Below are 26,233 nucleotides of genomic sequence, written 5' to 3'. Positions count from 1 at the left end.
CTAAAAACCTCTTATCAATGGTACAAGAAAGCGCCTATCGCCGCGTTTATTCGAAAATCACGCGATGAATTGAGATAAAAAGCAGACGACTTCTAGGTATGTTTTCTTTTTTCGTTTTTCTAAAGTCTGTTACAAAAAGTGACGTATCGGATGATTTGAAACATGTTACGGCAATGTAAAGAATTGTTCGATTTCTGAGGTTTGATAGAATTATTTGCTGAGCGTAGACCACATTCAATCAAGATTTCGATTGAAATTAATTGTCTCTCCGGGACTCAAAGATTAAAGGTAGGGTTAAGGGAACACGTGTTTCCGGTATGGAATTTTTAACAGAGGTTTTCGACGCTGTCCAATGCGTAGTCTGGTGTTCTACCATGGAACTATATGGAACTATCTTCAGTTTTTGACAGCCGTGTGACAGCTAACAGCTGATCGGTAAAATGCTACAAGAAACGACGCCTAACATTTAAACGCTTGATATTCTTTGTTGGTGCTAAAATCGGTAAGAGGTGATTGAATAATCAATAAAATTATAATGCTAAATTATATTTCAAGTATGAGGAACTTCCATTTACCGTTATTTTAAAAGCACTACAGTTAATCATCTTTCGAATATAAGGGCCTTAGCAACGCCTACTTGCTGATAATTTTACTCATGCATATGAATTCCCCGTTATAGAAAACAATATGTGCCCAGCTTTGCTGGAAGATGATGAGCGTTGTCTAGGTGGAACGACGTTCTTTGCTAGAAGTCATCCAGTCGAGTTGTGTGGCAGCAACGGACTGCCGCTGACTCCAAATTCTATAACAATCTATGGCAGGTCTCAATTCTTAAAGACGATAGAGCATTCAAACCTGTCGACTTATCTGGATATAATTAGGAGTAAACATGGCAAGTCTTTGTCGCCATTCAGGAATATAATTCTGTGAGGAATACAGAGTCTGCTTATCTTTTCACTTGCATTTTCGTTATCAGAAAGGATTGTCGTTGTGGCTGAGTATAGCGGAGAGCCTTTAAGCAACAGGAATAATTTATCCCTGGAAACTGTGAAGAAGATTTTGTACCAATGCCTCCTCGGTCTATGCCACATAAATAAATTGGGCTTGGTACATAGGCACCTGAGCCCAGACAATATTTTAATTACCAAAGATGAAAATGTCAAGCTGTATAATTATGGACTTTATTACATGACGGATAGTGGCAGAAACGTTTCTTTCCCAATTGGGTAATATATTATATTTTTAATTTCTTGATTACTATAAATTTTATACATTGGATGTTCCGTAATGACGATGTAATTTTCAGGTACCCAAAATATCTAGCACCAGAGGTATTTTTAGGAAATAATCCAAATGGTGTGAAGGTCGATAGTTGGTCTCTGGGGATGATAATTGCTGAATGTTTGTTAAAACAGAATATCTGGTCTGGTGTCAAGTTAGCCCAATGTTTGCGCAAAGTTTTGAGCCTTATAAATTCAGAGACAACGATTTTTGAAAGAATTGCGAGGGAAAATAACTGTTTAAAAACCTACGAGGTATAAAAATTTTTCAATTTCATATAAAAGTTTTGCTCTCGAAGAGAAAAACTTAACCCATTGATTTGAACCTGACAGGCGTTACCAGAGGTTGTTAAAGACTTCATTGATTCCTGCCTTCAAATTTACCCAAGTAAAAGAAAAACTCCAGAAGAATTGTTACAACATACTTTATTCGAAGAATTTTTAAAAAAAGATTTGGTATCGAAAGAACAAAAGATCTATAATAGTGTTACTGCGAGAAAAATGGATGAACTCTATTATTTATGGCAACTTGCGGGTGGCGATATTACAATGGAATTAAAGAAACAAGGATTAATAAGATCTCGACCTCCCATTTTGTCTGTACCAAAGTATGTTTAAGCTTATCGATATATACCTATATATATATATATATATATTTTTGCTCTAATGAATAATATAATATAATATATAGATATATATTATATTATATTATTCATTAGAGCAAAAATTAAACCTGAGTTTGAAATATGTAAACAAAAAATGAATTACACATATTTCAGCTTAGTGGTACTGCTGGGCCAAATATTTGGTCGCAGAGACATGGCTGGACTGCTTGACTTGAGAGTGGTTAAAGTACCTTTGGATACATTACGGCAGCGATTATGTCACATTCCATTTACAGCCAATTACCCTCGATTGATGAACGGGTAATTAACATACATTTCGCTCCTGACTAAACTCCACTGTGACAATCTAAAATAATTCATTGCCTGTTGCAGTATGCTTCAAATTTTTTATTTTACAGGACACACATCCAAGCACAGGATAATTTGACGCGTGCTGCGTCACAATTACCATTAATAATTAGAGAAAGAGACACAGAATATCAATTTTATAGAATTGTACTCTATGAAAGATTACTGCAGGTGATACTTTCAATCGAAGTCATACATGCATATTTGTTGTAGAATAAACTAAATACGTTTCGAATTATAATATCCGACCATTAAACTTAGGGTTATCCAATCACTAGAGATGCCATCATTAGGGAGGCTCACAAGGACATTCCACCACTGGTGCGAGGCCGAGTTTGGGCAGCACTGCTGAATGTAAGTGGCGACATAGAACGCAGATACCAAATGATTGACAAAGAAACGCCAACGCATACAGATCGACAGGTACAAAGCATTTGAAATCAGATTTAAGCGAAAGTGTACTAGAAGGAACGACAAATTTATTAAATTTTAATTCGTTTTCACAAGATTGAAGTCGACATTCCACGATGTCATCAATACAGTGAATTATTATCCTCGGGAGCAGGCCATCAGAGACTGCAGAGATTACTAAAGGCCTGGGTTAGAGATAACCCTAACTACGTATACTGGCAGGGCCTAGATTCACTAACAGCACCATTCTTGTTCCTCAACTTTGATAATGAAGGTGATCCTTTGAAGCAATATTCTTGTATCTAGTCACCAATGAATATTGCATCACAAAAAATATTAAATTTCCTTTCAGCTCGAGCATTTGCTTGCATATCAGCGTTCATCCCTAAGTATCTTCACAAATTCTTTCTAAAGGACAACTCTGCAGTGATCCAAGAGTATTTGGGCAAATTTTCTCAAACCATAGCCTTTCACGATCCACAGTTAGCCAATCATTTGAAATCCATCAATTTTGTCCCAGAGTTGTTTGCAATACCGTGGTTCCTGACAATGTTTTCACGTGAGTATCTATGACAAATATTCACTGATAAAGTTGCTAATTATTAATTTCTGCACAGATGTATTTCCTCTACACAAAATCCTGCACTTATGGGACAAACTTCTACTGGGAGATTCTTCGTTTCCCTTATTGGTTGGTCTAGCAATACTTAGGCAACTGCGAGATTCGTTACTCACATCAGGATTTAATGAATGTATTTTACTATTCTCTGATCTTCCTGAAATCGATATCGAGCTATGTGTCAAGGACTCAATGGCCATGTATTACAAAACGCCAGCCAGCATTACTTACAGGAGTCATCAACTCGATCAATCAAAGGTGAAACTGAAATTACCATTAATTCAAAATTTTGTGCAGTCGACTAATTTTGCATTAGAATTCTAAGCAGTAACAGCTGATATTTATACTTTTATAGGCAACAAACTGGATTGACCCTGAACCAGGGACTGAAAAAATGCCAAGAATTAGCATTAAGGACTTTATGAATCTCTTGCAAAACAGTAAACAAAATGTGATTGTCGTTGATCTACGGAATAACATACAGTGAGTAATTACTTCCAGGATTTACTAGTACAATAAAATAACGTAAAAAAGAATCGATAATACATTATACTTGAGTTCTCTAATAATCATCAATTTTTCTAATTTTTATAGATTTGAAAGGGGCGCAGTTTTGGGTAGCATCAATATTCCATTTACAAGTGTTCAACTTTCTCACACAGACATAATGTCGCTTGGTCCACATGCCGAACCGCTAGCAAATAACAGAGACAGCATTGTCGTAATTATTGGTCAACACGATCAAAACAATGCATTGGTAACGTTTACATTTATATTCCCATCCGTCTATTATGTTGAATGTTTAAAACAGAATATTTGAACAGTTTACAGAATTTCTGATAAGCTGTCGTGTTCTAAGAGTGTGTTCCCTAGAAGGAGGCATTTACGCTCTACGTTCCACTGCTCCGCATATTCTGGTTCCGCCACGATAGAAAAGAACAAATTTATACCATTATACCATTTTTTTAATAACACATAAATATGTCTTGTATGATCTGTAATTTATAACATACGTTAGTTTATCGTATACATTGTATAATGTTCCCTTAAAAAATAAAGATTTGTATTTCTTCATGATACTTGTTTGTCCTGTGTTACCATGACAACTGTACCAAATATAGTAATATGGTGAATGGTATCAAAATGTGTGGGTATCTCCTACTGAAATAGTCAGTGGTATCTCTAATGTTGATTTCAACTCTGATTTTAACTATCATTGTTTTTTAATCTCTGAATGACCGTGCTCTGAATAAAAGCGTGCATCACACACTTTGACAATGGAAAATATGCCACTGCCCCTTCGGAAGTGGATAAACGAATGTGTGAAAGAAAAATTCGAAACCACTATCGAGGAGGGGCTGAAGAAGAATGAAAATGCGCACGAAATTGCTCAAGATATGATTCAATCTAAGGAAATGACAGAACTGATTGCCAGAGTAAAGTCAGTCATTGATGAGCGCTGCTTGTCCTCCAGAGCTAATTCTGTAGCTATAAATGAGGCGCGACCCGAGACGTCTATGTCTATTTCCAGCGATTTGTCTGGCGAGGATTGGGGGCCCATGCGAGCAATTGGAAGTGACAATTTTACCTATATTGTGAATAAAATTAGCTATGAAAAACCAATCCATGTCAGATTAGCAGGATACGAAGCTTTGACACGAAGCGAAATAACTAATATTGGGAGTAGTCAATCGTGGGAATTACTGTTGAAAGCTTTGAAAGATGGAATCGTTGATGAGAGTCAGCCTATATTTGAGGCAAGCTTACAGGCTCATGCTCAATTATTAAATGGGTCTCAGGCACAGCAAGATGTCTTAACAAATTTGCTAAACGCATTCAGTGCACTGTATCATTCGAAACGGCTACATCATATGTTGCCTACATTTGTGTCTGGTATTAATTTCAAGATAAACCTTCATGAGAAATTACTTCGTATAATGCACTTGATCATTCAACACCAGGAAGAAACTTTGAAAAGCAACAGAAACACAGAAAAATTGTTAGAGGAAATGATGGAACAATTTCTAGCCTTTCTAAGCTCTCATACTTTTGGTATTAGCAATCAGCTGCATATCCTAACCACGCTCAATATCTTGTCAGTTTTGGAGCCCAAGTCAGACTGGTCCAAAAAATGGGCTCACAGCTTAACAACGCTGAAAATATTAACAACTGCTCTAGGAAAATTCCCTGCATTGTTACAAAGCATCATCTATATTGTAAGGGTTGGTATGGTAGAATCCCCAGCGGCTCTTACGGCACATATTAACGATGAGCCATTTGAAGTAAATATCTCTGGAGACACCGTCAAGACTGTGACGTATCTCCATTCTCTGTGCTTTTTAGCTCAGCTTTGCAGCAAGGCTGCTGGTCGACTGTTACTGTCTGAAATTCAACTGAATGACCCGTTCAACGTCCCTGACTTTATGCTGTCTCTGTTGAATTCGTTGAATATTTTAGCACTTTCAGAAGTCCCAGCAAGCATTTATGATATTTCTCGCTCAGCTCTGCAGAGGCTGCTCGATTCTCCATCAGTTTTATATGATGCTAGGTTTTATCAACTAGCTCTTGATCCGTTATTGAGAGTACCACCCCAAACTGAACGTAAAATACATCCTCACATGATAGATGTGATGATGCGAGCCTTGAATACGGAAGAAGGTTCGCGCTTTATAATCCATAACTCTAGTGCATTCTCATTGAATTGTAAAGAAAAATCGACTGCTACTTGTCCAGCAAATGCAGTTTTGGTATACGCTGCAGATTTGTTGCGGCAACCACTTTCTATTATGAATACAGAGTATGTGATTGATTTGCTTAAATTCATAGGAAGATTATTTGAGTGTTATGATGTATGTCACGTGGTAAAATATATTTTACAAGATGAATTTTATTCAGCAATCGCCCATCTGTACAACAAAATGGATAAGTACTCGATGGAAAATGAAATGAAAAAGCAATCTCTCGATAGGTAGGAAAATATCATTTGCTCTTAATTTTAGATAATGTTTCCTTCATTTCATTTTTCTTTTACAGAGCAATTAAGACTATGCTGCTTAAAGTGGTTTCTCTACCTCTCGCTTTACAGTTATTGACTCGTGAGGAGTCAGTTTTTGAAGAACTGTTGCGAGGCTCAATAGAGCCACTCAAGTCGTCTTGGAGCTGTAATAACGTTGTTGCTGTTTTGTCCACTGCGGCTTTGGAGCCAGTGGGTTTTACGATCTTGAGAGACCTAGCCCCTCACTTCTTATCAAAAGTATTAACTGATATTTGCACAAAGTTAGAAGATCCTCACAATTTTCATGATCCTTGGGAAGATTGTGTTGTAAAAGAGTTTTTACACATCCTAAGACTATTGTCGTTGAACAGCTTGTGTACGTTCAATCAGCTCTTACGTTATATTAATATTCAAATTATGCAGAAACCTATTTTTCAATAATTTTTTACAGGCTTCATCGCTCTATTGGATGATACAAGTCAAGAAATTTCATCTAGCGAAGACAGTCACCCCAGTAATTTATGGGAATTATTACAACATTCTGTAAACTCTAATTCACCATATCACTGCCTTGCGCTTATGGCGCTGAACGTTTTCCTCGATAGCTTGGATGCAAAAATTATTTTGAAGCACGTACTGAATTATCAGGTACGAATTATAAAAGAATTCAAAGTATCTACAGGTTGATTTATGCTACAAATCAATGTGAACTTTTGTTGTTTGTAAAGGAACTACTCCTCAATCTTCAAGAAACGTGTATCATCGAGATAGAAAGCGATGGCGAACTTAAAATAATATATGCAATTGATGAGGCAGGTTTCCTTCGCCACAAAGTACTTTTGAAATCCTATTGCATTATAAGTAAATTCATTGGTGATACAGCAGTGCTAGAGCAGACAGAATTGTTTTCTAAATTACCGCCTTCTGTGAAATTTGATGTGGAAAAACTTTGCCCCACCATACCCTTACATTCAGAATTAGGAAGATTTCTCCAAGAAAATAAGCCTGGACTCAGAGATAATGGATGGGTGTCACAAGCGAGGAAAGCGCATAAGATTTCTAGTAAAGAACCAATACAAGTAAGCATCAAATTTCAGCAGATAAGAGTTTCTCTTTTTCAGATCTGATGTTAAATTTTTTCAAATATGTTTAGCATTCCGTCGTGATTAATCTACTTGATCAAATGCAAAAGGCAGTTCCTGAATTAGAATTGACAAACCATTTCGAGTGGCCAGTGCATAATGATCACGACACACTGATGCCCCAAGAAGTTTACGGCATTGAATTAACTTTGCTGTACGCAGAACAAAATCGGCTTATGAAAGTTACGTCACTTGCGAAAACAAACTTGAAAATTTTCTTGAAAGAGGTTCACGGATTCATTAAGTATTACGGGTGGAAAAAAAATTTTGAAGGATTCGACTGGTTCATTGCAAGTGTTTTTATTATTTGTGATGGAGATATGGACAGGTGAGCATACGCAATTTTTAATTTTGTTGCCTCAGGTGGCCGCGAATCACGCTTTTCAGAAGTAAAGTTCTGTAACTAATTGCCGCAATTTGTTAAAGACCTTGTACTTTCCATAAAAAGTGACTCTAGCAAACCATATTTCATCATAGGCAGGTCTCAGATTGAAAACTTCACCGTCATTGCAGTAGCTTGAAAGTTACGTGGCTCAGTTTTAATGGATCATCACTGACCTGCCAAAGTTAATGTAAAAATCAAAACCAATTTTACATCACTTTCCTAATGAGTTGTATACTTTTCAAGGTGTAAAACTTTCATCACGCAAATAGTTCAATTCCCATCGATTATGTACATTTGGCCTATGCTAGGAAAAGCTGTGAGTCGTGAACAGAATTTACCTGTAAACTTTCAAACCACATTCTCACATCTCCTGGAAAATATCGTTGCAAATGAATTGCCTAGCATCAAATACGCTTTAAAGGTTTTTGTCTTTACATAGTGGATTTTTCAAAACTCAGACCCGGAATTTTTCTTAAAAATAATATGTGTCTGTCAAATTTCACAGAACAACTGCGGTACAGATTGGTGGATTATTTGTGATGAAATCATATCTCAATGTTTCTGGAGGATACTACCATGGTGCGAAATCATACATTTGCTAACCATTTGTATTTTGTATCCAGCTGACTATCCATTGTATTACTGTACATCGTTGTTACACTACAGTCAAAACCAACTTTTAGAAGATGTAACGGCTGGAAAAATGTGGCCAGAACATATGGTGCGTAAAATTATTCTCGTAGCTTAAAGCAGCGAGAGTTTTCAAAAATCACAGTAATTTTATCGTACATATGATTTCAATGTTACAGGATTTAACTGACTATCGATCTGGAAATCATTTACAATTGATGGATCTTTTATCGAAACGGTATCGCAATATGACTTTGCCCCTGCTTACATACCAAGAGGCAGCGTTAGTTACATGATTTCCTATCTAATTACCAAGACCGAACTTCTTCCAGAAGTAATAACAAGTACTGCAATAAGCACAATACTTTAATATGACAATCATTTAATTAAGCACAGTGTACGCAGGAAATTACAATAAAATGTATGTTGATTACTGTTACTACTGCATAGTTTTTGCAGGTGATGAGAGTCACTAAACAATTAAAACCAGAATATTTACTTAACGGTGAATAAAAACTATCATCCGTATTCACCATCAATGATGTCCTTTATTTTCTAACAATGTGCATAATTTAGCGTTCGATATTTATATATTTATTGTAATATAAATGCACATAGACTTTGTACGATTGCGAGAAAATGTGACAATTACCCGGGTTTCGGATAAAACACTAACTTCCTGATTCTAAGAGAAATGATATCTACAATATTTTATGTTTCCTAAAGTTTATCTGTCAAATCATTAGAGATCGTACCTTAGTACAGGGTGTAAAATACATACAAGAACTAGATAGCAAGTAACACGAATATTTACAAACAGTGATTCGATGGTAAATGCAACTTCAGTGCCATCAGTCTTCGTGAATGCTAAACAGTTTAGCTACCTCGTTCAGATCGTCGTACCTTGTTCCACTAGCCAAAACCTGGAGAGTTAATTATTCGTTTTATCAGATCCCAGATATATCATGCCCACTGGAAAATGAGCATAGAAATCCATGAAAGTAGTAGCCTACCTGTCGAGCAATGGACATGCGATTGAATATGTTCCACAAGACAATGCCAACTACGACGTCATCGCGTAGATAGAATATAACTCCCTTTCCAAAGTCGTCACGGGGCTTCTCTACTTTATTTCCTCCCTCGTCTTCACATGATTTACTGTCTTTTTTGTCACTTTTGACATTCTTTATAGACTCTGCTGACTTCAACCCTTCTACAGGTGCGTGCTTCTGGGATACCGGTGTTGCTTGTATAATTGCTGCCGATTTGTTACCCTGTGAATTGTGCTGCGGGAAGAATATACAATTAAACTAAGAACAGTAAAAATTGCTTACAATCATAATGCAACATGATGTATGATATTTCGAGATAAACCAAAGATAAACCAAACTGCATATTTTCACCTCTTCACTAACTGATCTCAAACCCTCGTTGGATGCAGTAACAGCAGCAAGCGGGGTGTCTTGATCCGTTGCCTTAGCAAAGACCCCTACTGTTGGTAAGGATGCGTCAACGATTCCTATTGCTTCGTAACCAATTTCAGGTCCAAGATCTGACCAGAACATGGACTGATGCAAGTAGGGTTTACCTGAAACAGGACGCAAGTTTATAGATTCATGCTCTACAAGTTAATCGATGAGTACTGCTATTTGATTGGTATAAGTTGCAGTAAACGCTATTTCTGCTGTTATTAAGCATCAAATCTATGGACAAAGAAAACTTAAACTACCAGCGCCAGTCATATTTTCGCCTGCTAATCTTCCAGATATAACAGCGTGATCGTGATGCTCAACTCGCCTTCTGCCCAATCTCACGTCATAGAAACAAGCTGCATCCCCTGCGACCCATAAATCGCTCCTTGCTTCTAATTCAGCATTAACAAGATAACCACCAACTTTTGCGTCAATTTCAAGATTAGAAGATTGAGCTAATTGGGTATTCGCTTGCGCACCAACTGCTACGATAACTTGATCTGCGTCAATCTGTTAATTACAAACACAGAAATTCCCAGTTACAAAAATATAAATCTTTAGTCATTATGCCCTTCATTTTGTAAATTAAGGATTTACTCACTTTGGATCCATCTGTTAAAATTAGTTTCAAGTGCCCACCCTTCATTTCGACATCTGCAACCTCAGTTTCAGGCATACATCTCACTCCTTCGAGCATTGCTTTGGTCGTAGTCCATTCACTCAAGTATTCAGGCAGCACTTGAGCCATTATGTATTTTTCTTTAAAGATCTGATGAACCGTTTTTTGGTCTGGATTTACTGCAAAATTCAAAACTCAGTCACCAGAGCATTTTCACGATACCTGCCAGGATTATTCACACACATTTGAGTCCATTTGAATTTTTTTCCTTTCATTAGATAATCTGTAGCACCAATCAACTAAAAAATGGTTGATAACTGAGTTGTGCAACGAAGGTGCAGAGTAACACTTACAGTTTCTGACCAAAGAACACGCAACTTCGGAACCAAGGAATCCTCCACCAACAATAACTATATTCTGTACTGCTGAATCACGAATGCTCTCCTCTAGCTTGAGGAAGTCTTCTATTGTTCTGAATGGTACGATCTTACTTTTAATTGCATCATCCGCAGTTTCAAATATTGGAAGGTTCTTGGGCGAGGCACCTATAGAATTCATTTTTCATTGAATTAAATATCACGATAGAATACTTAGTATATAGCATTATTTGTTTCGAAAGGTAAACACACCAGTGGCTAATAAACATTTTTCATATTTTATTTTGTGACCATCTTCAAGTACTGCCGTCCTATTAACGACGTCAATTTGACTAACTTTCCATCCTAAAGCTACGCCGATACCTCCTTTATGTGATTGTGCTAATTCTGGAACAGGAGTGTAAAATTCTGGAGGCTCATAGAACAAGCTGGGGAGAAAACGAGTGAGTTATTCAATTGCATGGTAAAAACTGCATTAAAGCTCAGATTATCCACCGGATCATAATATTGTGACTACCTTCGGTCTGACCCGTTCCATTGTTTGAATTTTAATTTCTCTGTAGTCTCTCTGTCTTTGTTATACCAAAGCTCTTTGGACAACGGGGGCCTCATGTAGGGGAGGTCCCCTTCTTCCGTTACAACCAGAACCTAAAGTAATGAATAGTGTGAAATAATCCAATTCTTATGAGAATCTGTAGAATCAACTACCTTTGCTGTGGGATCTCTTGATTTTATAGACCTGAATGCTGAGAAAGCAGCTGTTCCTCCCCCGATCAAGAGGTAAGGAATTTCTGTTACTATTTCTGAAGAGACAGCTGGAATCTTAACTTTCTTTCTCTCTGCTTTTTTCTTCTTCTCTGGGAGAAAGAAATATAAATTGTAGTAACTACTCCGTAGTCCAATAATAAAATTTGAGTGGCAGATAACAAGTACTACACTTTTATCTCTACCTTCTAGTTCAGTAAACTTATTCATTTCATTAAGGCCTAATCATATTTTACTGAGTGATAATAAACTGGCTCATTTTGATATAATATGTGCAATATTAGTTATCACAACTCTAGTCTTACTTTGTTTCGGTATTTGAAGCGTTTCAGATGTTTGCAACCAGCCCATTCGATTCACCTGCAAAAGCATTAAGAATTGTAATTTCTTCAAATAAATATTGCAACTTTACTTCCCTAAAGTGAAAAGTTTCTTCCTCGATATAGTTACCATGTACATGGTGGCTCCAGTGATGAAGAGAGCAGCCAGCAATTGCATCCATACCCGTTGCTGCTTCTTGCGGTTGCCATCCTCCTCGAATGGTTCTGGCCTTTTACCACAATCCCGGTTGGGACTCAAAGGGCATTCAACATTCGGATCGATTGGACAAACAGGATCTGAGGAAAATGATCCCTTCGATTTCGACTGATTTGAAGGAATGCATTCTTCCGCTTTCAATGTAGTGCCAGGTGGTCTGTTAGGATTACCCGGCTTCTTATCACCGGCATCGCTGTAGTTTCGACTGGCACTTATAATACCTGAAATTTTTTATGTGCAAAAAAAAATTAGAAAATAAAATGATGTCTTACTCACGAAATCTACTGAAAATTATATTTGAATTGTAGGTTAACTGAAGTCAAATAATCGCCGCAGGGTGGTTCAAGGTGTAGGGAAATCAGTGAAAAATCTGACACGATACTTAGTTTTCTGAACGAAAGGAGGACAGTTAAAAATATTCGTATTTTCTTTCTGATTATTTGTACAACTTTAGGACTCGCTTATCATCGACTACTAAATGTACGTGTTAAAATCTTCGAATAATCTAGAAAAACATCACGGTGCCGCATGAGGTTTTCGGAAGTTATTCGATAGACTTTAACTTGACAATCAAATAATTTTTTCGTTTTATACTCACCGATATATTTTAAAGGAATCTGCTCGTAGCTCAGGCATGGTTTTCTTGTAATTTTTGATAAATTCTTGATCGCGTACCCGTATCTTAACATTTTCACAAATTACTTTTGGTGCTACGGGCGCGCGGCCCTAGACTCTAAGGGCAATATGGCGATAATCCCGGTTATAGTTAGTAAATTTTCGATTTGTGCCTCTGATGCCGCCACCTGTGACCAACACGCTAGGAACTAAACATGTATTTTTTCGCTCCGCATTTAGACAGCGCTCTGTCTTACCGAGCGGACCTGGACAGAGAATCCTAGAATTTAAAAAACTTGGGGGACATGACGTTAACATTGTTTATAGATTAGATATCGCATTTTATCCCTGCAAGATGTAAAGAATACGATTGAAAACAAATAACGTAATGAACATCGACTAATTCAAGAGATTTATTGGAGTGCTACAGAAACAATTCTTGTTCCAATCGTTTCTCAATACTTTGTCAGTAAAATAGCGGAACATTGTATCCTCGAACGTATCCGAATTTGTGCATCTGTGAAAATAGAAATTAGAGTGACACTTTTATGATTAAAAGGCTTAATTTAGGTTGAGATTTCAGGGATGCATTGACATTCGTACAGCTATTATAGTGAATATGAAAAATCCTCCTCCGATCATTAAAGCTCTATTAGACTGCCTCATCTTCGTATCAAACTTCTGTTGCCACGATCCACAGGGAACTGGCAATTCGTCCATTAAACAAGTACTTTCGCACGGCTCAGGACATTGAATTGGTGCATAACAATCTTTCGAGAGCAATACTCTAACTGCCCTCAACTTCCGTGGAAATTGTCCTAAGATATGAAAAATGTGACTTTGTTGACAAAAATATAATTACATATAAAAGAATAGTGATCGATTCTGAGATTTACCCAGTATCATTTTTCTGGAATGAAGAATTCCAATTTTGCAGCATGTAAAAGTTGCGCCACGCCACATCACACGTAAAATGTACGCAGCAACTTTACGTTTACTGTTTACTGAGGCCCACGTGTTAATGTCTTGACCACGTTTAACTCGAGGATCTATATTAGAGGATCTCGTATTATATAGGAACAGACTTTATGGAGATTGAGGGTCGACTTCCCAAGGAAGAGGAAAAATAAATTCAAGGAAAACTACAACGGTCCAAGCTGCCAGACGTTCTCGTACCCATTTTGGGAGAATATAAAAATGAAAATCAACGAGTTGCCACGAGTGAAAGACAAAGGAGTTGCGCAGGTGGCTGTCGTCTGCTTGTCGGCTGCTGCAGGCTGGTGCTGTCAATAAATATTGGCCAACTTCACTTTTCTCCATCAGACTCCAGTCGCCTTCGCTGCACTTCACAGCAGTCACACGAGCCCGCAGCACTCGTAGCAAGCTTCAAAGTTGTAAACAGTATCACAGCTGTTCCGGACGTAATTAACCATTTTTAACTTGTAATTGGTGTTTGTTTCTGAATTCCAGTAAATTAAAAGTGTTTTATACCCATATAGACTGCGCCACTATTTCAAATATTTTTCGAACAATCTGCAGTAAAGGTACAATGCCGATGTTACTATAATTTTTACTTTTTTTTCGTTGAATCCTTTCAAGGTGAATGAATCATTTGAACGATGTGTCATTCACCTGCCGATACGCAGTTAGTAGTGATATAGGTACTGCATTAAATTGCGATGGAATTTTCTAGAATAATTTCAATGACGCATCATTATTTCGGTACTTATCTAAAATTTACACTTTTTTTCGTGCTTTTTGATCCCAGTTAAAACTACATCTTATCATGAATGTTATTAAAAATGTAACCTCAAGATTTACTTTTCGTGTTTACAAACAGATCAATGCATCCTCATACTTGTTATATACATGGGTTTACAAAGTGTTATCTTTACCTGTTAAACTTCTGTTGTCCGTGTTACAAAGAAAAAAGAAAAAAGTCGTCAATTCTACATTGATTATTGATTAAGTGATTGCATGTTAATATTCGTTGTATTAAAAAATAAATAACAATTTCCATATCTTATTTAAGGAAAATCTTTTCTATCCCCATTCGTTTAATTCAGAGTAAATCATCATTGTGTTACCATTATTTATACACACTTAAGCTAGTGAATAAATTAAATAAATTTATGCAAACAGTTTTAATGTCTGACCGACAAATTGGAAATAGGAATTAGCGATCACAAGGAACAAAATAAACACTCTGGAAAGTGGCTGTGTGTTTCCATACTGTCTTGCACCAAATGAAGTTCTTTTTATAGATAGCGTCTGACCTCTTTGGCTACAGCTGTTAGAGCATTCAGCTAGTGGTCGAATTTTACTTCAAACCGCGTTGCTTCTAATTTCCAAGTATTTTGTCTTTCAATTTGAATTTTAAAGTTTGATAGAACAATGTTCGACAGGTGTGTCAATAAGTGAAAAATTTATCCTCAGACCCCAGATTTATTAAGTCTATCGCAATTGAAAATTCTTTACTAGTCCTAACATTAGAGTAAAGATTGTCCGTTTTAATGGAATATTTAACATAGATTTGACTGTGACTCATTTGAATTTGATTAATTCTAGATTGCCTTTCGGTAAGATTGTAATTTATTGCCCTATTTGTACTGCAGGTATAAAGTTTTACGCAGTGCTGGTGTGGTATGGGGAATTACGATCTGTTGTCTCTTGTTCAATCGCAAATTGCCAGGCTCGAGGATATTCTTTAGTTTAATCCCTGCTTTTCTTTGGCGGTCAGTACTTAAAGCAATTACTGCGATATATCTTCGACACTTAATTGGTGCAAATTTTAATAGAAATCAAAAAATTCATGCAATTAATATATATTAAAAACCCTTGAACTGTTGTGTGTCTAAACTTAATTCTGAACTTTAATAAATCTCAGACTTTCTGTTACAGAGGTGATAAAATGAAAAATGAAGAGGAGCAAAAATGTAATAATAACCAGGCTAGCGCGCCAGTAGAAACTCGTGTGGACAATCAAAGATCAGCTGAAAACAAGAACACGCAACAGTGAGTTTATCAATTTAAAATTCTAGTGCCTAGTGCACAAGTTTTTAAACAAATCATTTGAAAAGAAAACTCAAAAATTTTTTCTTCAAAATAGATCGCAGGTACAAAACTTTATGCTTGGAGGCCTAACCGGGGCATCTCCTCCGAAATTTGTGTCCTTTGAAGAAATAATGAAGGCAGCAAATGGTATGACCAATATGGCCCTAGCGCACGAAATCGCTCTTGATAAAAATTTCAAATTGGAAACGCTGGATCCACCAAGTGACAGCTTTCAAAAAAAAGTTAAAGAAACAATGCATAATATATTCTGGCAGCTGTTAGCCCAAGAGTTGGCCGAGGATCCACCAAATTATAATCAAGCATTAACTCTTCTTGGTGAAATAAAAACGGTAATTCAAATTTCCCAGTTATCAGCTTTCAAATAGGTCTGAATAGAATTTGCATAAGTGTGTTAATATTAAAAGGCCCTGATTTACCTCCTCAGGCTTTAGAAGAACTCCTATTGCCTCGGCATACGAAGATACGAGAAAACATTAACGAGGTCCTGGACATTGATTTAATTAAACAGCAGGCAGAGCAGGGAATTTTAGATTTCCATCATTACGCTAACTTTATTATCTCCATTATGGCAAAATTGTGCGCACCAGTCAGGGATGAAAAGATTGCAGAGCTAGCAACATCGACCGATGTTATTGAGACATTTAGGGGAATTTTGGAAACTTTGCAGTTGATGAAGCTTGACATGGCAAACTTCACGATAACTTTGATAAGACCTGAGATTGTTGCATCTAGTGTTGAATATGAAAAAAAGAAATTTGCTGAGTTTTTGAAGGTCAATGAAGATGGTCTCCAGTTAACGAGAAAATGGCTGCTCCGAAATTTGGATATGGAAAAATTGACCACATCTTCCACGGATATCAATGCAGTTCGTCAAATTACACACAGCTTACTAACTGAGGCGTACTTAGACCTCTTAGAATGGAAATTCAATCCAGATGCAGAGGTACTTAAGCTTATTGTTCATTATATAACTGTGCAAGATGAATTTAGTAACATTCTACATGTACTATACTGTTTCTTATTCCTATCATAGACGCTGATGATGGACCAAGGGCGATTGGTAGAATTACGCAATCGAACCTGTAGATTATGCATAGCAGGATCAGTGTTGCTGGTAACTAACAACACTATTGGTGCCCCCCTTCAAGGGGTTACGAGTTTTAAGAATAGCATGAAACAGCATCTCGCCGTGCTTTTGGAATCCGTTCATTCCAACGAGTAGGTTCAAACACTATTTGCGATTAATCCCTTATGATTTTAGAATTGCTAGAAAATTTTACAAGCTTTCATGATAACCAAATTTTGGAGCGTTAACTTTGTCTGATTTAGTTTCTCAACATTTTTTTATTTCAGGGAGCTGGCAACTGTGATGGTCAACATTGTACTGCAAGTTACAGCCGATGTCAAGGAAACACTGAAGGAAATTGGTGCTTCAGAATTGTCTCCAGAGCTGGAGTCTCTTCTCAGTGCTCAGATATTAGAAATTGTCAAGCCTGATCACAAGATTCGAAATCTTGTCAGTAAGTATCTTCAATTTATCGTAGATTCAATATTGCGACATGCTCGAATAATAATATTCTATTATCTTTGAGTATTTTCGATTTAATCAAATGAAATTCTCTTTTCAGACATAAGAATCCGACAATTTCTACAAAAAATCATACAATCACAAACGGCAGGTCCGCAGCAGATACCTCCAGGGCTATCGTCTCTTCAGGAAGAACTAGCTGGTATCGCAGCGCAGTTTTTGATCATTGTATCCCATAATCGCAGTGTATTTGGCGAATATTATCTTGATATCGTGACCACGGCAATTACTGGCGAAAATGCTGCGACTCCCATGAATACTGAGTAGATTCAGAGAAGCATGTGTAGCTTTAACTTAGGAATTCGTTCACACATATGTTGAGACGTATGTTACTAGAATTTGAACAGAAGGCGGCTGATTTCGAAAATATTTGGCTGTAGAATGCTGGGAACACTACATCCGAATTAACGTTCGTGTAACATTTTCACTGACAGTAGTACCCCAAAAAACACGTAGATATATTTTCGATGTAAACTGTAAACGCGTGAACTGTAATCCAAGAAAATACTAGAAAGAGGAATGGAAAACAGCAAAAGCAAATTTGACGTGCCTTATCATTTGAAATGGATATTTACACTAATAATCAATTTTATGCAAGCAAAACTCTTGGAATATTGAGTTCATTTTAAATAGTACTTGTTAGTCGTAAAAATTTTGGATAAATTTCGAATTTTGCAACATATAGGGGTGGAAAGAACGAAAGAGCACGGTGATTGTAAATTTTAATGAATTCATTTACTAACTGTTAATAATACGCACGCATTAATATATATACGTATATATATATATATATAATTATATATACACTTTACTGGAATTATATCTTTAAATATATATCTGAACCATTTGCGGTACTGATTTAAAAAATTTACAAGATACAGAAATACGTTTACGTGAAAAGTATTAGAAAATATACAGAATTTCAAATTAATTAATGTAAGCTGTAGTTCCTAAAATAGAACAGATGGATACTAGCCTACACATTGTATGCAGGCATTTTTTTAGTCTGCCCATCGTCTAAATTGTGAATTGCATAACAAGTGCTAGCCAACAATTGATAGATTCTTACACAATATTTGTGTGGACGTTCATAATTGAAAGCGTAAAATTAGAATATATGATTATATTGTATTACGGACAGGAACAGTTGTGGAACAAACACTCGAAAGTAGCACTTTGAATAATCATGAATTATGAAGTAATTCACAATTTTTGTACCTATGAATGAATAAAAATAATAAATATTCATAAAGAACAATTGATGATTCATTAATTAATGATAGCCGGATTTGTAAAAATAAATGGTGAATTTATTGAGTTAGTTTGCATGATTGCACGTAACACTTAATACATAAATTACATAGCAATTACTTACAAATCACATATAAATAGATATTCATTCGGGATCACGGATTAATTTGGTTTATAATTCTAACCTCTCCAGAAGCCTAATATGACTATCGAAGTCACTAATATGTTGTTTCTTTAAAAAACTCCTGAAACCTGAAATAAAAATAAAATTAATTGTTTCGCAATTCTATGATTGAGAAAGAAATATCGACTGAGTACAAATGACTAAAGTAAATAATGTTTACCCTTAAATAAGTGCCGTAGATTATTCGTCTTTGGGAAAAGAAATTCCAATGTTTTCAAGAGCTGGTCGTAATCAGCATTTTTTGTATAGTTTTGAATCATTACTGAAAATATCTTATAGTTTTCTTTCGTCAGGGATCGTTTGACCTACAAACAAACGTTAGATTTGATATTGTACCACGAAATAGAAAAAGGAATAAAATAGTACCCATTGGACTACAGGTACTTGCAAGCAATTTGCTGCCGCAAATCTTGAATTGATAGCATCAACTTTAATTAAGAATGTAAGTATTAATAATTCGTTTGATTATTTTTACGCACTTCTTTCAAGTATACCGTGCCAATTTCTTTTTTTTCACTGGATGCTGCTTTTTTTAATGCAGTACCATTTTTTGTATGCGTCTGCACCTCAATGTTTGCTGAAGGCGACTCAACAGACGTTGACGGCTGGGGTAATGCATCAAGTTTTACTCCTACAACATGAATTTTTCTCTTTTTTGCAATTGGCTGTTCAACATCCTTTGTCAGCTCACATCTAGTCCAATCCGTTTTTAATTTACAATTGCTGAAATCTATTACAGGCTTTGATTTTGTTTCTAGCAATTTAAAAATGTCTTTTTCGTTTCCTTCAGTGATCGGCCACTTCGTTGGTTTAGTTTCTGTGTATTTATCGATACTAAAATCGTCAATAACCACAGATGGAACACTTCTTTCTTGTTTTATACCAGGATTTGCAATTCGAGAGTGAGTTTCACCAAACGCACCATCACTAGTTCGTGGAAAAAAATCCGGGCTACTCATAGTAGCTGCTTCCTTCATATTTGGCTGTGGTAGCTGTAAGCAGTGTAAATGAAATAAGTACGTATGCAAATAAATAATAGGGATTTTAAATGATACAATGTTGTCCATTTTATAATCTACAGATAAATACATCACGCTCTGCTGCTCTGAAGAATTCCCTCAAGTCTTTCGTGATCATTCCAAAGTTGGTGAACTTTTTGATGTGAGGCTGCAACCAAGCTGACAACTGTTTTCTGAATCCAGGGTTTTCAAAGCGACAGTCACAGAGGATTATCGCACCATAATCATTTTTATGCCGTATGACTCGGCCAATAGCTTGATTTACTGCTCGAGATGCTTCCAGCTGGTACCATTGTTGTCCTGTTAGTGACTAGAAATTAAGACATTATAATGACTTGAGCTAAGTTTTATTTAAGTGCAATACTATTTCAGAGTCATTCTACCTCTTTATCTCTGCTTCTACTTTCTTCCAAGTATTTTTGCTTCAGAATAACTCGTGGATCTTTCAATGGTGGAAACGGGAGGCCTGTTACTAAAACAGCACGACCATTCATATCTGCAAAGTCTAAGCCTTCACTGACTTTACCTCTGCAAACAGCCATAAAAATGGCACCTTTGCATGATGGGTCTTGAATTTTTTCATAATACTCGTTCATAGTATTTATAAAAACATGTTTCAATTGACCTTCAACATAAATTGGCTGAAAGAACAATAAATATTTGTTGTGCTATAGTTACGTACACATTATGTGTAATGTTATATATTTATATTTATTTCGCTTTATGATGGCTATGAGTTATATTTCAAAAATTTCATCTCACCTTTCGTTCACATATCTTTGTCCATAAGCCAGAATTTTGCCATTCCTCTTGGCACTTCTTTAAAATCGGGTACGATGGAAAGAAGACCAGCATACCGTGCGGTATTAAGCAGCTGAAGTTGTAGATGGTACGTCCAAGAGATGCAATGTATTTTGGATCATTGCTGAAAATTTAATCCAATGGTGATTCTTAGATCGATTTTGTTATGGCTTCATTATTTCTACAAGCAGAAAAAAATGGAAACAAGTACCGTGTATTGAATGATGAATTCAAAGGGTGTCCATCAGGGCCGTTACTCAACACGCCGACACATACTTGACGACCAGTGACTATATGGGGATTTTCAAGCTGCACGCCAATGGGTATGGCCAGTTCGGAGATGAGCGGTTTTAATGGGGACAGGGTGCCACTTGTTAAAACAATAGAACGTATTCCTTGTTCTACTATTTGTTGCATCCTGTATTTGGTAAGATAATAAGTATAACAGCTTGAATGTTTAACGGTGATAATCGATTTATATTGAATATATTTAGTTTTGTTTACCCAAAACCAGGACTGAAACACCAGTAGCTAATGATTTTCCCCTCAGTTTTTGAGGTTGTTTTTAAGGCATCCCAACCATCGTTTTTTCGACCTTTCTTTACTTCCTCTGGCATAACATGCACCTTGTAACATCGTTTAACTCGATCTCTGTAGAGCGGCGATGCCTGGCCACCACTAAAAACTACTCGCAGCAAGTCATTGAATTTTTGTAAGCCATTTCCTTTTCTTGAAAATGGAGAGGTGCTGGTTGTTGATAAATAAAGTACAATTTTATCCAGTTTATCAATTACCAAAGTCTCTTTGCCCTGGGTCAACTGTAATGAAATGAAAATAAATCCAGAATGTGGAAAAATTGTAAGAGTAAAAAGTGAGACAGTGAAGCGGAAATCTTTTTCTTGAATTGATTATGATCCTTCTATATACACACCTCAGCTTTTTCAAGGAGCTCAAAAATGTATCCCCCAGGAAAAGTCTCACCCTCGTCTTTCTTTTTAATTTCTATACTATCGATTGCCTTTTCGAACTCCAAAAACATTGCCTTTAAAATACACAGATCTTCTGGAGTAAAGTCTTTCTGAGATCCACTAGCAGTATCGAAAGCAGGTTCACTTGAAGATGCCTCATCTGCCACATCTTTCATCACTGTGGTGATCTCATCTATACAAATAGCTATATCTGTACTGCTTATCTATATGTAAAATATTTCACTGGTTAAAATCAAAATTGAACAAAAAGTCAGGTTCGATGTCAGCGGTGAAATTTTTTTGCAGACATATTGATATGTATCTGAAAATGATTAGGTATTTCAATCCTTTACTTGCAGGGAAGCAGATTCTTCGCAAGTCTTTTCAACATTGTGAGCTTCATCCAAGAGAAGAATATTGTTCTGTAACTCAAGGCCTTGCGCTTTCCTTGTTTTTGGATCCAGAATGTAATTGTAGGGCATGAAAGTGATATCTGCCGACTGCTTTAGTTCTTTGGATAAAAAATATGGGCAACATCTCAACTTCTGTCCAGTTTTTACCAAATCTTCGATATCAAGAATTTCTTGGCCAAAGATAGGATCCAATTTCCTGGATAGTGAGACACAGAAAAAATAAAGCTGGTATATTAGAAGTAATATTAAAATGTATAAATATTTCCTGGTCTGATGTATCCGCATAAAAACTATCGACTAGTTTCATGGACATTTACCTAGCATCGACATTATTGTAATAGTGACAAGTTCGAGACTTGACTTTTGACTGACACATGTGAATTTTCGTTGCACTGTTAGTTTCTTTGGAAACTTCGGGATGAATGCAAAGCTGATCCCTTGAGCCTATTACAGCAACTTTAACGTGTTTGTAAGAAGTTTTTTTGAGTTCTTGCATAGCCTGCGATAACTGCGAATGCGTTCTTGAGGCATAAATTATTTTTGGCATTCCCCAGCTGAAGTTTGTCGACTGATCCAACTTCCCAGCTGCTTTCTCTAGGGTTTTTGTCAGCCCTTCAAAAAATTCACCTCCGAAAGCTGGCTTCTCAATTGGTCCCATTAGAGCCTCAGATTGAAGCTGCGCCTTTTTGACTAAGAGCCAACTTAGTGAAGAGCATAAGAGGCACAAAGTTTTTCCAGTTCCTGAAAACATTCTCAGTATTTTATTAAAAGATAGTTTATGTTAATAACTATAAAAAAGCTGACCAAATCCATTATACCTGTTGGAGACTCCAGCACTCCATGTTTCGCATTCTGTAAACATTCGATTACTTTCTCCATGTATCTTTTTTGCACGTCATACGGTTCAAAAGGGAAAGTAACGATGATACCATTCAAATTAATGTCCGGCATTTTTTTCTGTTTCGTACAAGTAAGTGTATCCTATGACCAATTTCGAGGGCCTAATTTTGTGCAACAAGTCACATGGCACAGTTACATGCATATCTTTGACGTTTCCGCGCGAAAAACACCTAAGAATACGCTTTTAAAACTTGATGACAGATGTCGCTGCCATAAGTTTTTTTAGCAAAAAAAATCACTAACTTTCGATACATTCAATGGTTCGATTCGACGATCTCGATTTCATTAGGACGATGTTCACTACGATATTTTGGCGGGCTCTGTGACGTCACGATAAACATTTGACAACCGATCGAGTAGCCATCTTGATGATGAGTTGCCAAAGACCAAGAAACCAAAGACTGAATTTTCGTGCGACAGAAATAATTGCATTATGTGTTTACTGCTTTTGAAATAAAAAAATGTGCAATATGGATATGGATAAATAAATTCCTATTCGAAATAAGGTGGTTGCCAGAGACAGTCGTAATATTTCAATTTGCCAAGGATCCCGGTTACGTATATAGTTCTGGCAACGATCCCGCTGCATTCGAAGGTCGCAATGCGGTACGTGTGAGTCGAATTTTGATATTCGTTTCCATTTTTTTCCCCGCATGTTGCATGCCGTGGTGTTGCTGTTTCGATTTCGTACCACTCGTCGCCAATACTTCAACCATAATTCCAATGGATTTGAGTAAATACGCAATTGAAAGAAGAACCGCGTTGCGCACCGCTCGCGTAGTGATTCTAACCGGTCGAGACTTGCTTTTGGGCGCTGCGTAGCATCAATCGCTTCCAGTCGCTTCAGAGCAGCCGGAGAGAAATTACGTACATACGCACGATCAGTTCAGAACTCTGATCGCGTTGTACAGGTTGTGTCACGTTATTCGATCAGTCTTCCCATCTAACTCAGCTGTGAATAATACACGAACGGCAGCGTGTTGTAGCCCAGAGAAAAAACGACCGAAGGTGAGTTTCGTGTCTCGAGTTTTCATTGATTTGTGAAACCTTAGCTTATAGTAATTTAGATTCTCGTCTCGTCATCAGGTGTCGGTTTATTCTTATTCTTTGTTGGCTGATTTTCGGTAAATGCGCAGTTACATTGTCAGCAAATTTTTTCAATCAGTCGGTTCTCGCAGGCAGCAATAGCACAAAAAGTGAGAGTGCCGAGAATGAAATTTAGTGTTATTACGGTGCCGATTCGCTGATAATACATATGACTTTCTAAGGCTTTCTAGATTCATTATTGACAGATTGAAATTGCTCTTGGGCAATTTTTGAAAACAGTGACAAGACAATATTCTGATAATTTTCCGTTAAAGAGGACCTTATGTTCTGGTAAAATATACCCTGCGAAACGTGGTCTTGGTTCGAATTCGCGTCTGGGATTTCGAATCACGGCTCGCGTCTCTCTCTCTCTCTCTCTCTCTCGCTCTCGCTCGTGGATATACAAGGTGACTCAATACTATTGCCTCATAGGCTACGCAGAAGCTACCAATGTCTTCCTCGAGATAATTTGTAACTAAAACAATTTTTACTTTTGATTGCAAAATTGTCGCTTGCGAATTACTGCCGTTCAAAGTCGACCAATCCAGGAGCATCCGATGGCTTAGAACAGCTGCCGAGCGCATGAAGGTCAAATGACGATCCACTGGCTCTTTTTTATAAGAAATCAAAATCGGGTCAATCGCTGATTTTTACGAGGAATACATTGATATCCTGTGGGGTGATATCCCAGGGTCACCTTGTATACACATTTGTGAAATACAATTGTAGGCAATTGATTACGGTGTGCATCATTTTCGCGTCGTTCCTCATGTATATAAAGAAACTTATCGGACTTGGACGAACAATGGAAGAGTCTGGGTCGTGTTATGAGTGGGTTGTTTACATCTAACTGCGTTGCTATAGTATATACGGATCACGGCGAATTGTGCAGCGTAACGTTCGAAAACAACAACGAATCTCGGTTTGTTTGCGGTACACTGTGAATATTTATAGAATTGCGTATCAACGATTTCATCTTCATCCGAATTTCATTTTAGGGCTTGATATGGTAATCCTTTATGTCGTAACGAATTGTAACAAAAGTTGATACATTACAGCGTTATTTATTTCAAAAATTCGAATGCCATGACCTTCTCGGTAGCTTAATTAGGTCTTGTTTCAAAATTACACTGAATTCAAATAAAATTACACAATTTACTAATTACGAAGCGATCGTGAATTAGAAACACGATCAATGCAAATCGTTAATTGATTTTTATTTCTCATATTATGTTTTTGAATAACTATGCAGGAAATTTCGAATGCTGCTCACATCGATTTTAAAATCACATTACTAACCTCACCTGTGTTATCTTACCTGATTACAGAAAAAAATTTGCATAGTGGTTATCTGGACTGAAAAACCCTGTCAATAAACTTCGGAAAACTTTGTGTAGTATCTGAACAGACGAATTTATTGCAGAAAAGCAACAGGTAATATAACCCAGATCATGGTTTACTTTGTGATGCAATTGATAATACTTTCCGCGCTCGGCATAACGTAAAATACTAAAACTGCATGCGCTCAACACCAAGTATGTGGATTTTGAATATGAATTATTAACAAAATGTGGTGTTTTACTTGATTACAGAAATTAATTGCAGCAAGATTGATCGAGGTTAACAAATATCTGAATTGAGTGGACCTATCGATATATATTAGAGAACAATGCAGAAACTGAATAGGTCACAACGCTATCGATGAATGAAAAACAGGTACACATTTGAGATTATTCTTGATTATACCATCACGCTTCTTTCGATTTGAGAAACGTATCAGTTACATGAAATTTATTACTACACAGTCTTTGATTATATTTTATGAAATTTTCAATGTCGCCTATATTGATTTTTAAAATAAAATACTAATAAAATGTTGTTATTTCAGCTGTTTACAGGGACAGACTACACTGCAGCACTATTGACCGCATTTAGTAATGATCTGAAAAAACTAACCCTATCAGTCAATCTCTGAGAACAAAGTAAAAACCACACCAACCACTACAGTGAACAAAATAAGAAGGTGAGAAATCGAATGATTTTTAATTACAATATCGCTTTTGATCATAAATGATTTCAGCTGCTGACTGATTTCATGCATTTATTTAATAATTGTGCTATTTTATC

The 26,233-nt window shown here is 36.6% G+C and overlaps 6 protein-coding genes across 17 annotated transcripts; 3 read left to right on the top strand and 3 right to left on the bottom strand.

Annotated features, from left to right (window-relative positions):
• The first annotated feature begins 190 nt into the window (after positions 1–190).
• On the top strand, positions 191–4,416 carry LOC124221845 (TBC domain-containing protein kinase-like protein). 3 transcript variants are annotated; one of them, XM_046632197.2, is made up of 14 exons: positions 191–502; positions 680–892; positions 977–1,226; positions 1,307–1,535; positions 1,614–1,888; positions 2,060–2,206; positions 2,305–2,425; positions 2,516–2,677; positions 2,762–2,939; positions 3,018–3,224; positions 3,283–3,542; positions 3,640–3,767; positions 3,879–4,041; positions 4,109–4,416. In XM_046632197.2, the coding sequence occupies exons 2-14, from the start codon at positions 688–690 to the stop codon at positions 4,214–4,216; spliced, it is 2,433 nt and encodes an 810-aa protein (XP_046488153.1). In that variant the 5' UTR covers positions 191–502; positions 680–687; the 3' UTR covers positions 4,217–4,416. The 3 variants fall into 3 exon arrangements, with proteins under 3 accessions (XP_046488153.1, XP_046488154.1, XP_046488155.1); XM_046632198.2 differs by having other exon boundaries at positions 191–509; XM_046632199.2 differs by lacking the exons at positions 1,307–1,535; positions 1,614–1,888.
• Positions 4,417–4,440: 24 nt separating this feature from the next.
• Positions 4,441–8,875, top strand: LOC124221849 (protein broad-minded). Of its 3 annotated transcripts, XM_069137113.1 has the most exons (9): positions 4,441–5,942; positions 6,180–6,252; positions 6,318–6,655; positions 6,731–6,927; positions 7,008–7,358; positions 7,433–7,749; positions 8,050–8,227; positions 8,312–8,527; positions 8,616–8,875. In XM_069137113.1, the coding sequence occupies exons 1-9, from the start codon at positions 4,562–4,564 to the stop codon at positions 8,730–8,732; spliced, it is 3,168 nt and encodes a 1,055-aa protein (XP_068993214.1). In that variant the 5' UTR covers positions 4,441–4,561; the 3' UTR covers positions 8,733–8,875. The 3 variants fall into 3 exon arrangements, 2 of the variants coding, with proteins under 2 accessions (XP_068993214.1, XP_046488160.2); XM_046632204.2 differs by having other exon boundaries at positions 4,441–6,252; XR_011177447.1 differs by lacking the exon at positions 8,050–8,227 and having other exon boundaries at positions 4,441–6,252.
• AIF (Apoptosis inducing factor) lies at positions 6,154–12,970 on the bottom strand. Its single transcript, XM_046632200.2, has 12 exons — positions 12,805–12,970; positions 12,120–12,427; positions 11,975–12,029; positions 11,613–11,761; positions 11,422–11,552; positions 11,157–11,332; positions 10,881–11,072; positions 10,510–10,706; positions 10,166–10,418; positions 9,840–10,024; positions 9,450–9,722; positions 6,154–9,359 (listed from the first exon to the last, which is right to left on the bottom strand). Exons 1-12 carry the CDS (start codon positions 12,893–12,895, stop codon positions 9,288–9,290), a joined length of 2,082 nt encoding a protein of 693 aa, XP_046488156.1. The 5' UTR covers positions 12,896–12,970; the 3' UTR covers positions 6,154–9,287.
• A 140-nt stretch (positions 12,971–13,110) lies between these two features.
• LOC124221855 (uncharacterized) lies at positions 13,111–14,217 on the bottom strand. Its single transcript, XM_046632214.2, has 4 exons — positions 13,998–14,217; positions 13,718–13,870; positions 13,425–13,639; positions 13,111–13,338 (listed from the first exon to the last, which is right to left on the bottom strand). The coding sequence occupies exons 1-4, from the start codon at positions 13,999–14,001 to the stop codon at positions 13,288–13,290; spliced, it is 423 nt and encodes a 140-aa protein (XP_046488170.1). The 5' UTR covers positions 14,002–14,217; the 3' UTR covers positions 13,111–13,287.
• LOC124221850 (T-complex protein 11-like protein 1) lies at positions 14,008–18,742 on the top strand. Of its 7 annotated transcripts, XM_069137117.1 has the most exons (9): positions 14,009–14,242; positions 14,321–14,365; positions 15,437–15,556; positions 15,723–15,836; positions 15,931–16,225; positions 16,321–16,839; positions 16,930–17,114; positions 17,250–17,416; positions 17,525–18,742. In XM_069137117.1, exons 4-9 carry the CDS (start codon positions 15,733–15,735, stop codon positions 17,749–17,751), a joined length of 1,497 nt encoding a protein of 498 aa, XP_068993218.1. In that variant the 5' UTR covers positions 14,009–14,242; positions 14,321–14,365; positions 15,437–15,556; positions 15,723–15,732; the 3' UTR covers positions 17,752–18,742. The 7 variants fall into 7 exon arrangements, with proteins under 7 accessions (XP_046488163.1, XP_068993218.1, XP_068993217.1 ...); XM_069137116.1 differs by lacking the exon at positions 15,437–15,556; XM_069137115.1 differs by having other exon boundaries at positions 14,229–14,365.
• Rtel1 (Regulator of telomere elongation helicase 1) lies at positions 18,498–23,190 on the bottom strand. 2 transcript variants are annotated; one of them, XM_046632195.2, is made up of 12 exons: positions 22,939–23,190; positions 22,438–22,861; positions 22,061–22,316; positions 21,671–21,931; positions 21,244–21,557; positions 20,951–21,157; positions 20,701–20,863; positions 20,322–20,579; positions 20,009–20,248; positions 19,399–19,911; positions 19,080–19,224; positions 18,498–18,987 (listed from the first exon to the last, which is right to left on the bottom strand). In XM_046632195.2, exons 1-12 carry the CDS (start codon positions 23,069–23,071, stop codon positions 18,908–18,910), a joined length of 2,994 nt encoding a protein of 997 aa, XP_046488151.1. In that variant the 5' UTR covers positions 23,072–23,190; the 3' UTR covers positions 18,498–18,907. The 2 variants fall into 2 exon arrangements, with proteins under 2 accessions (XP_046488151.1, XP_046488152.1); XM_046632196.2 differs by lacking the exon at positions 19,080–19,224.
• Positions 23,191–26,233: the final 3,043 nt, after the last annotated feature.

This window comes from Neodiprion pinetum, chromosome 6 (assembly GCF_021155775.2).
Source record: "Neodiprion pinetum isolate iyNeoPine1 chromosome 6, iyNeoPine1.2, whole genome shotgun sequence".
Taxonomy (NCBI): Eukaryota; Metazoa; Arthropoda; class Insecta; order Hymenoptera; family Diprionidae; genus Neodiprion; species Neodiprion pinetum.
This window is presented reverse-complemented; position numbering and strand designations above follow the sequence as displayed.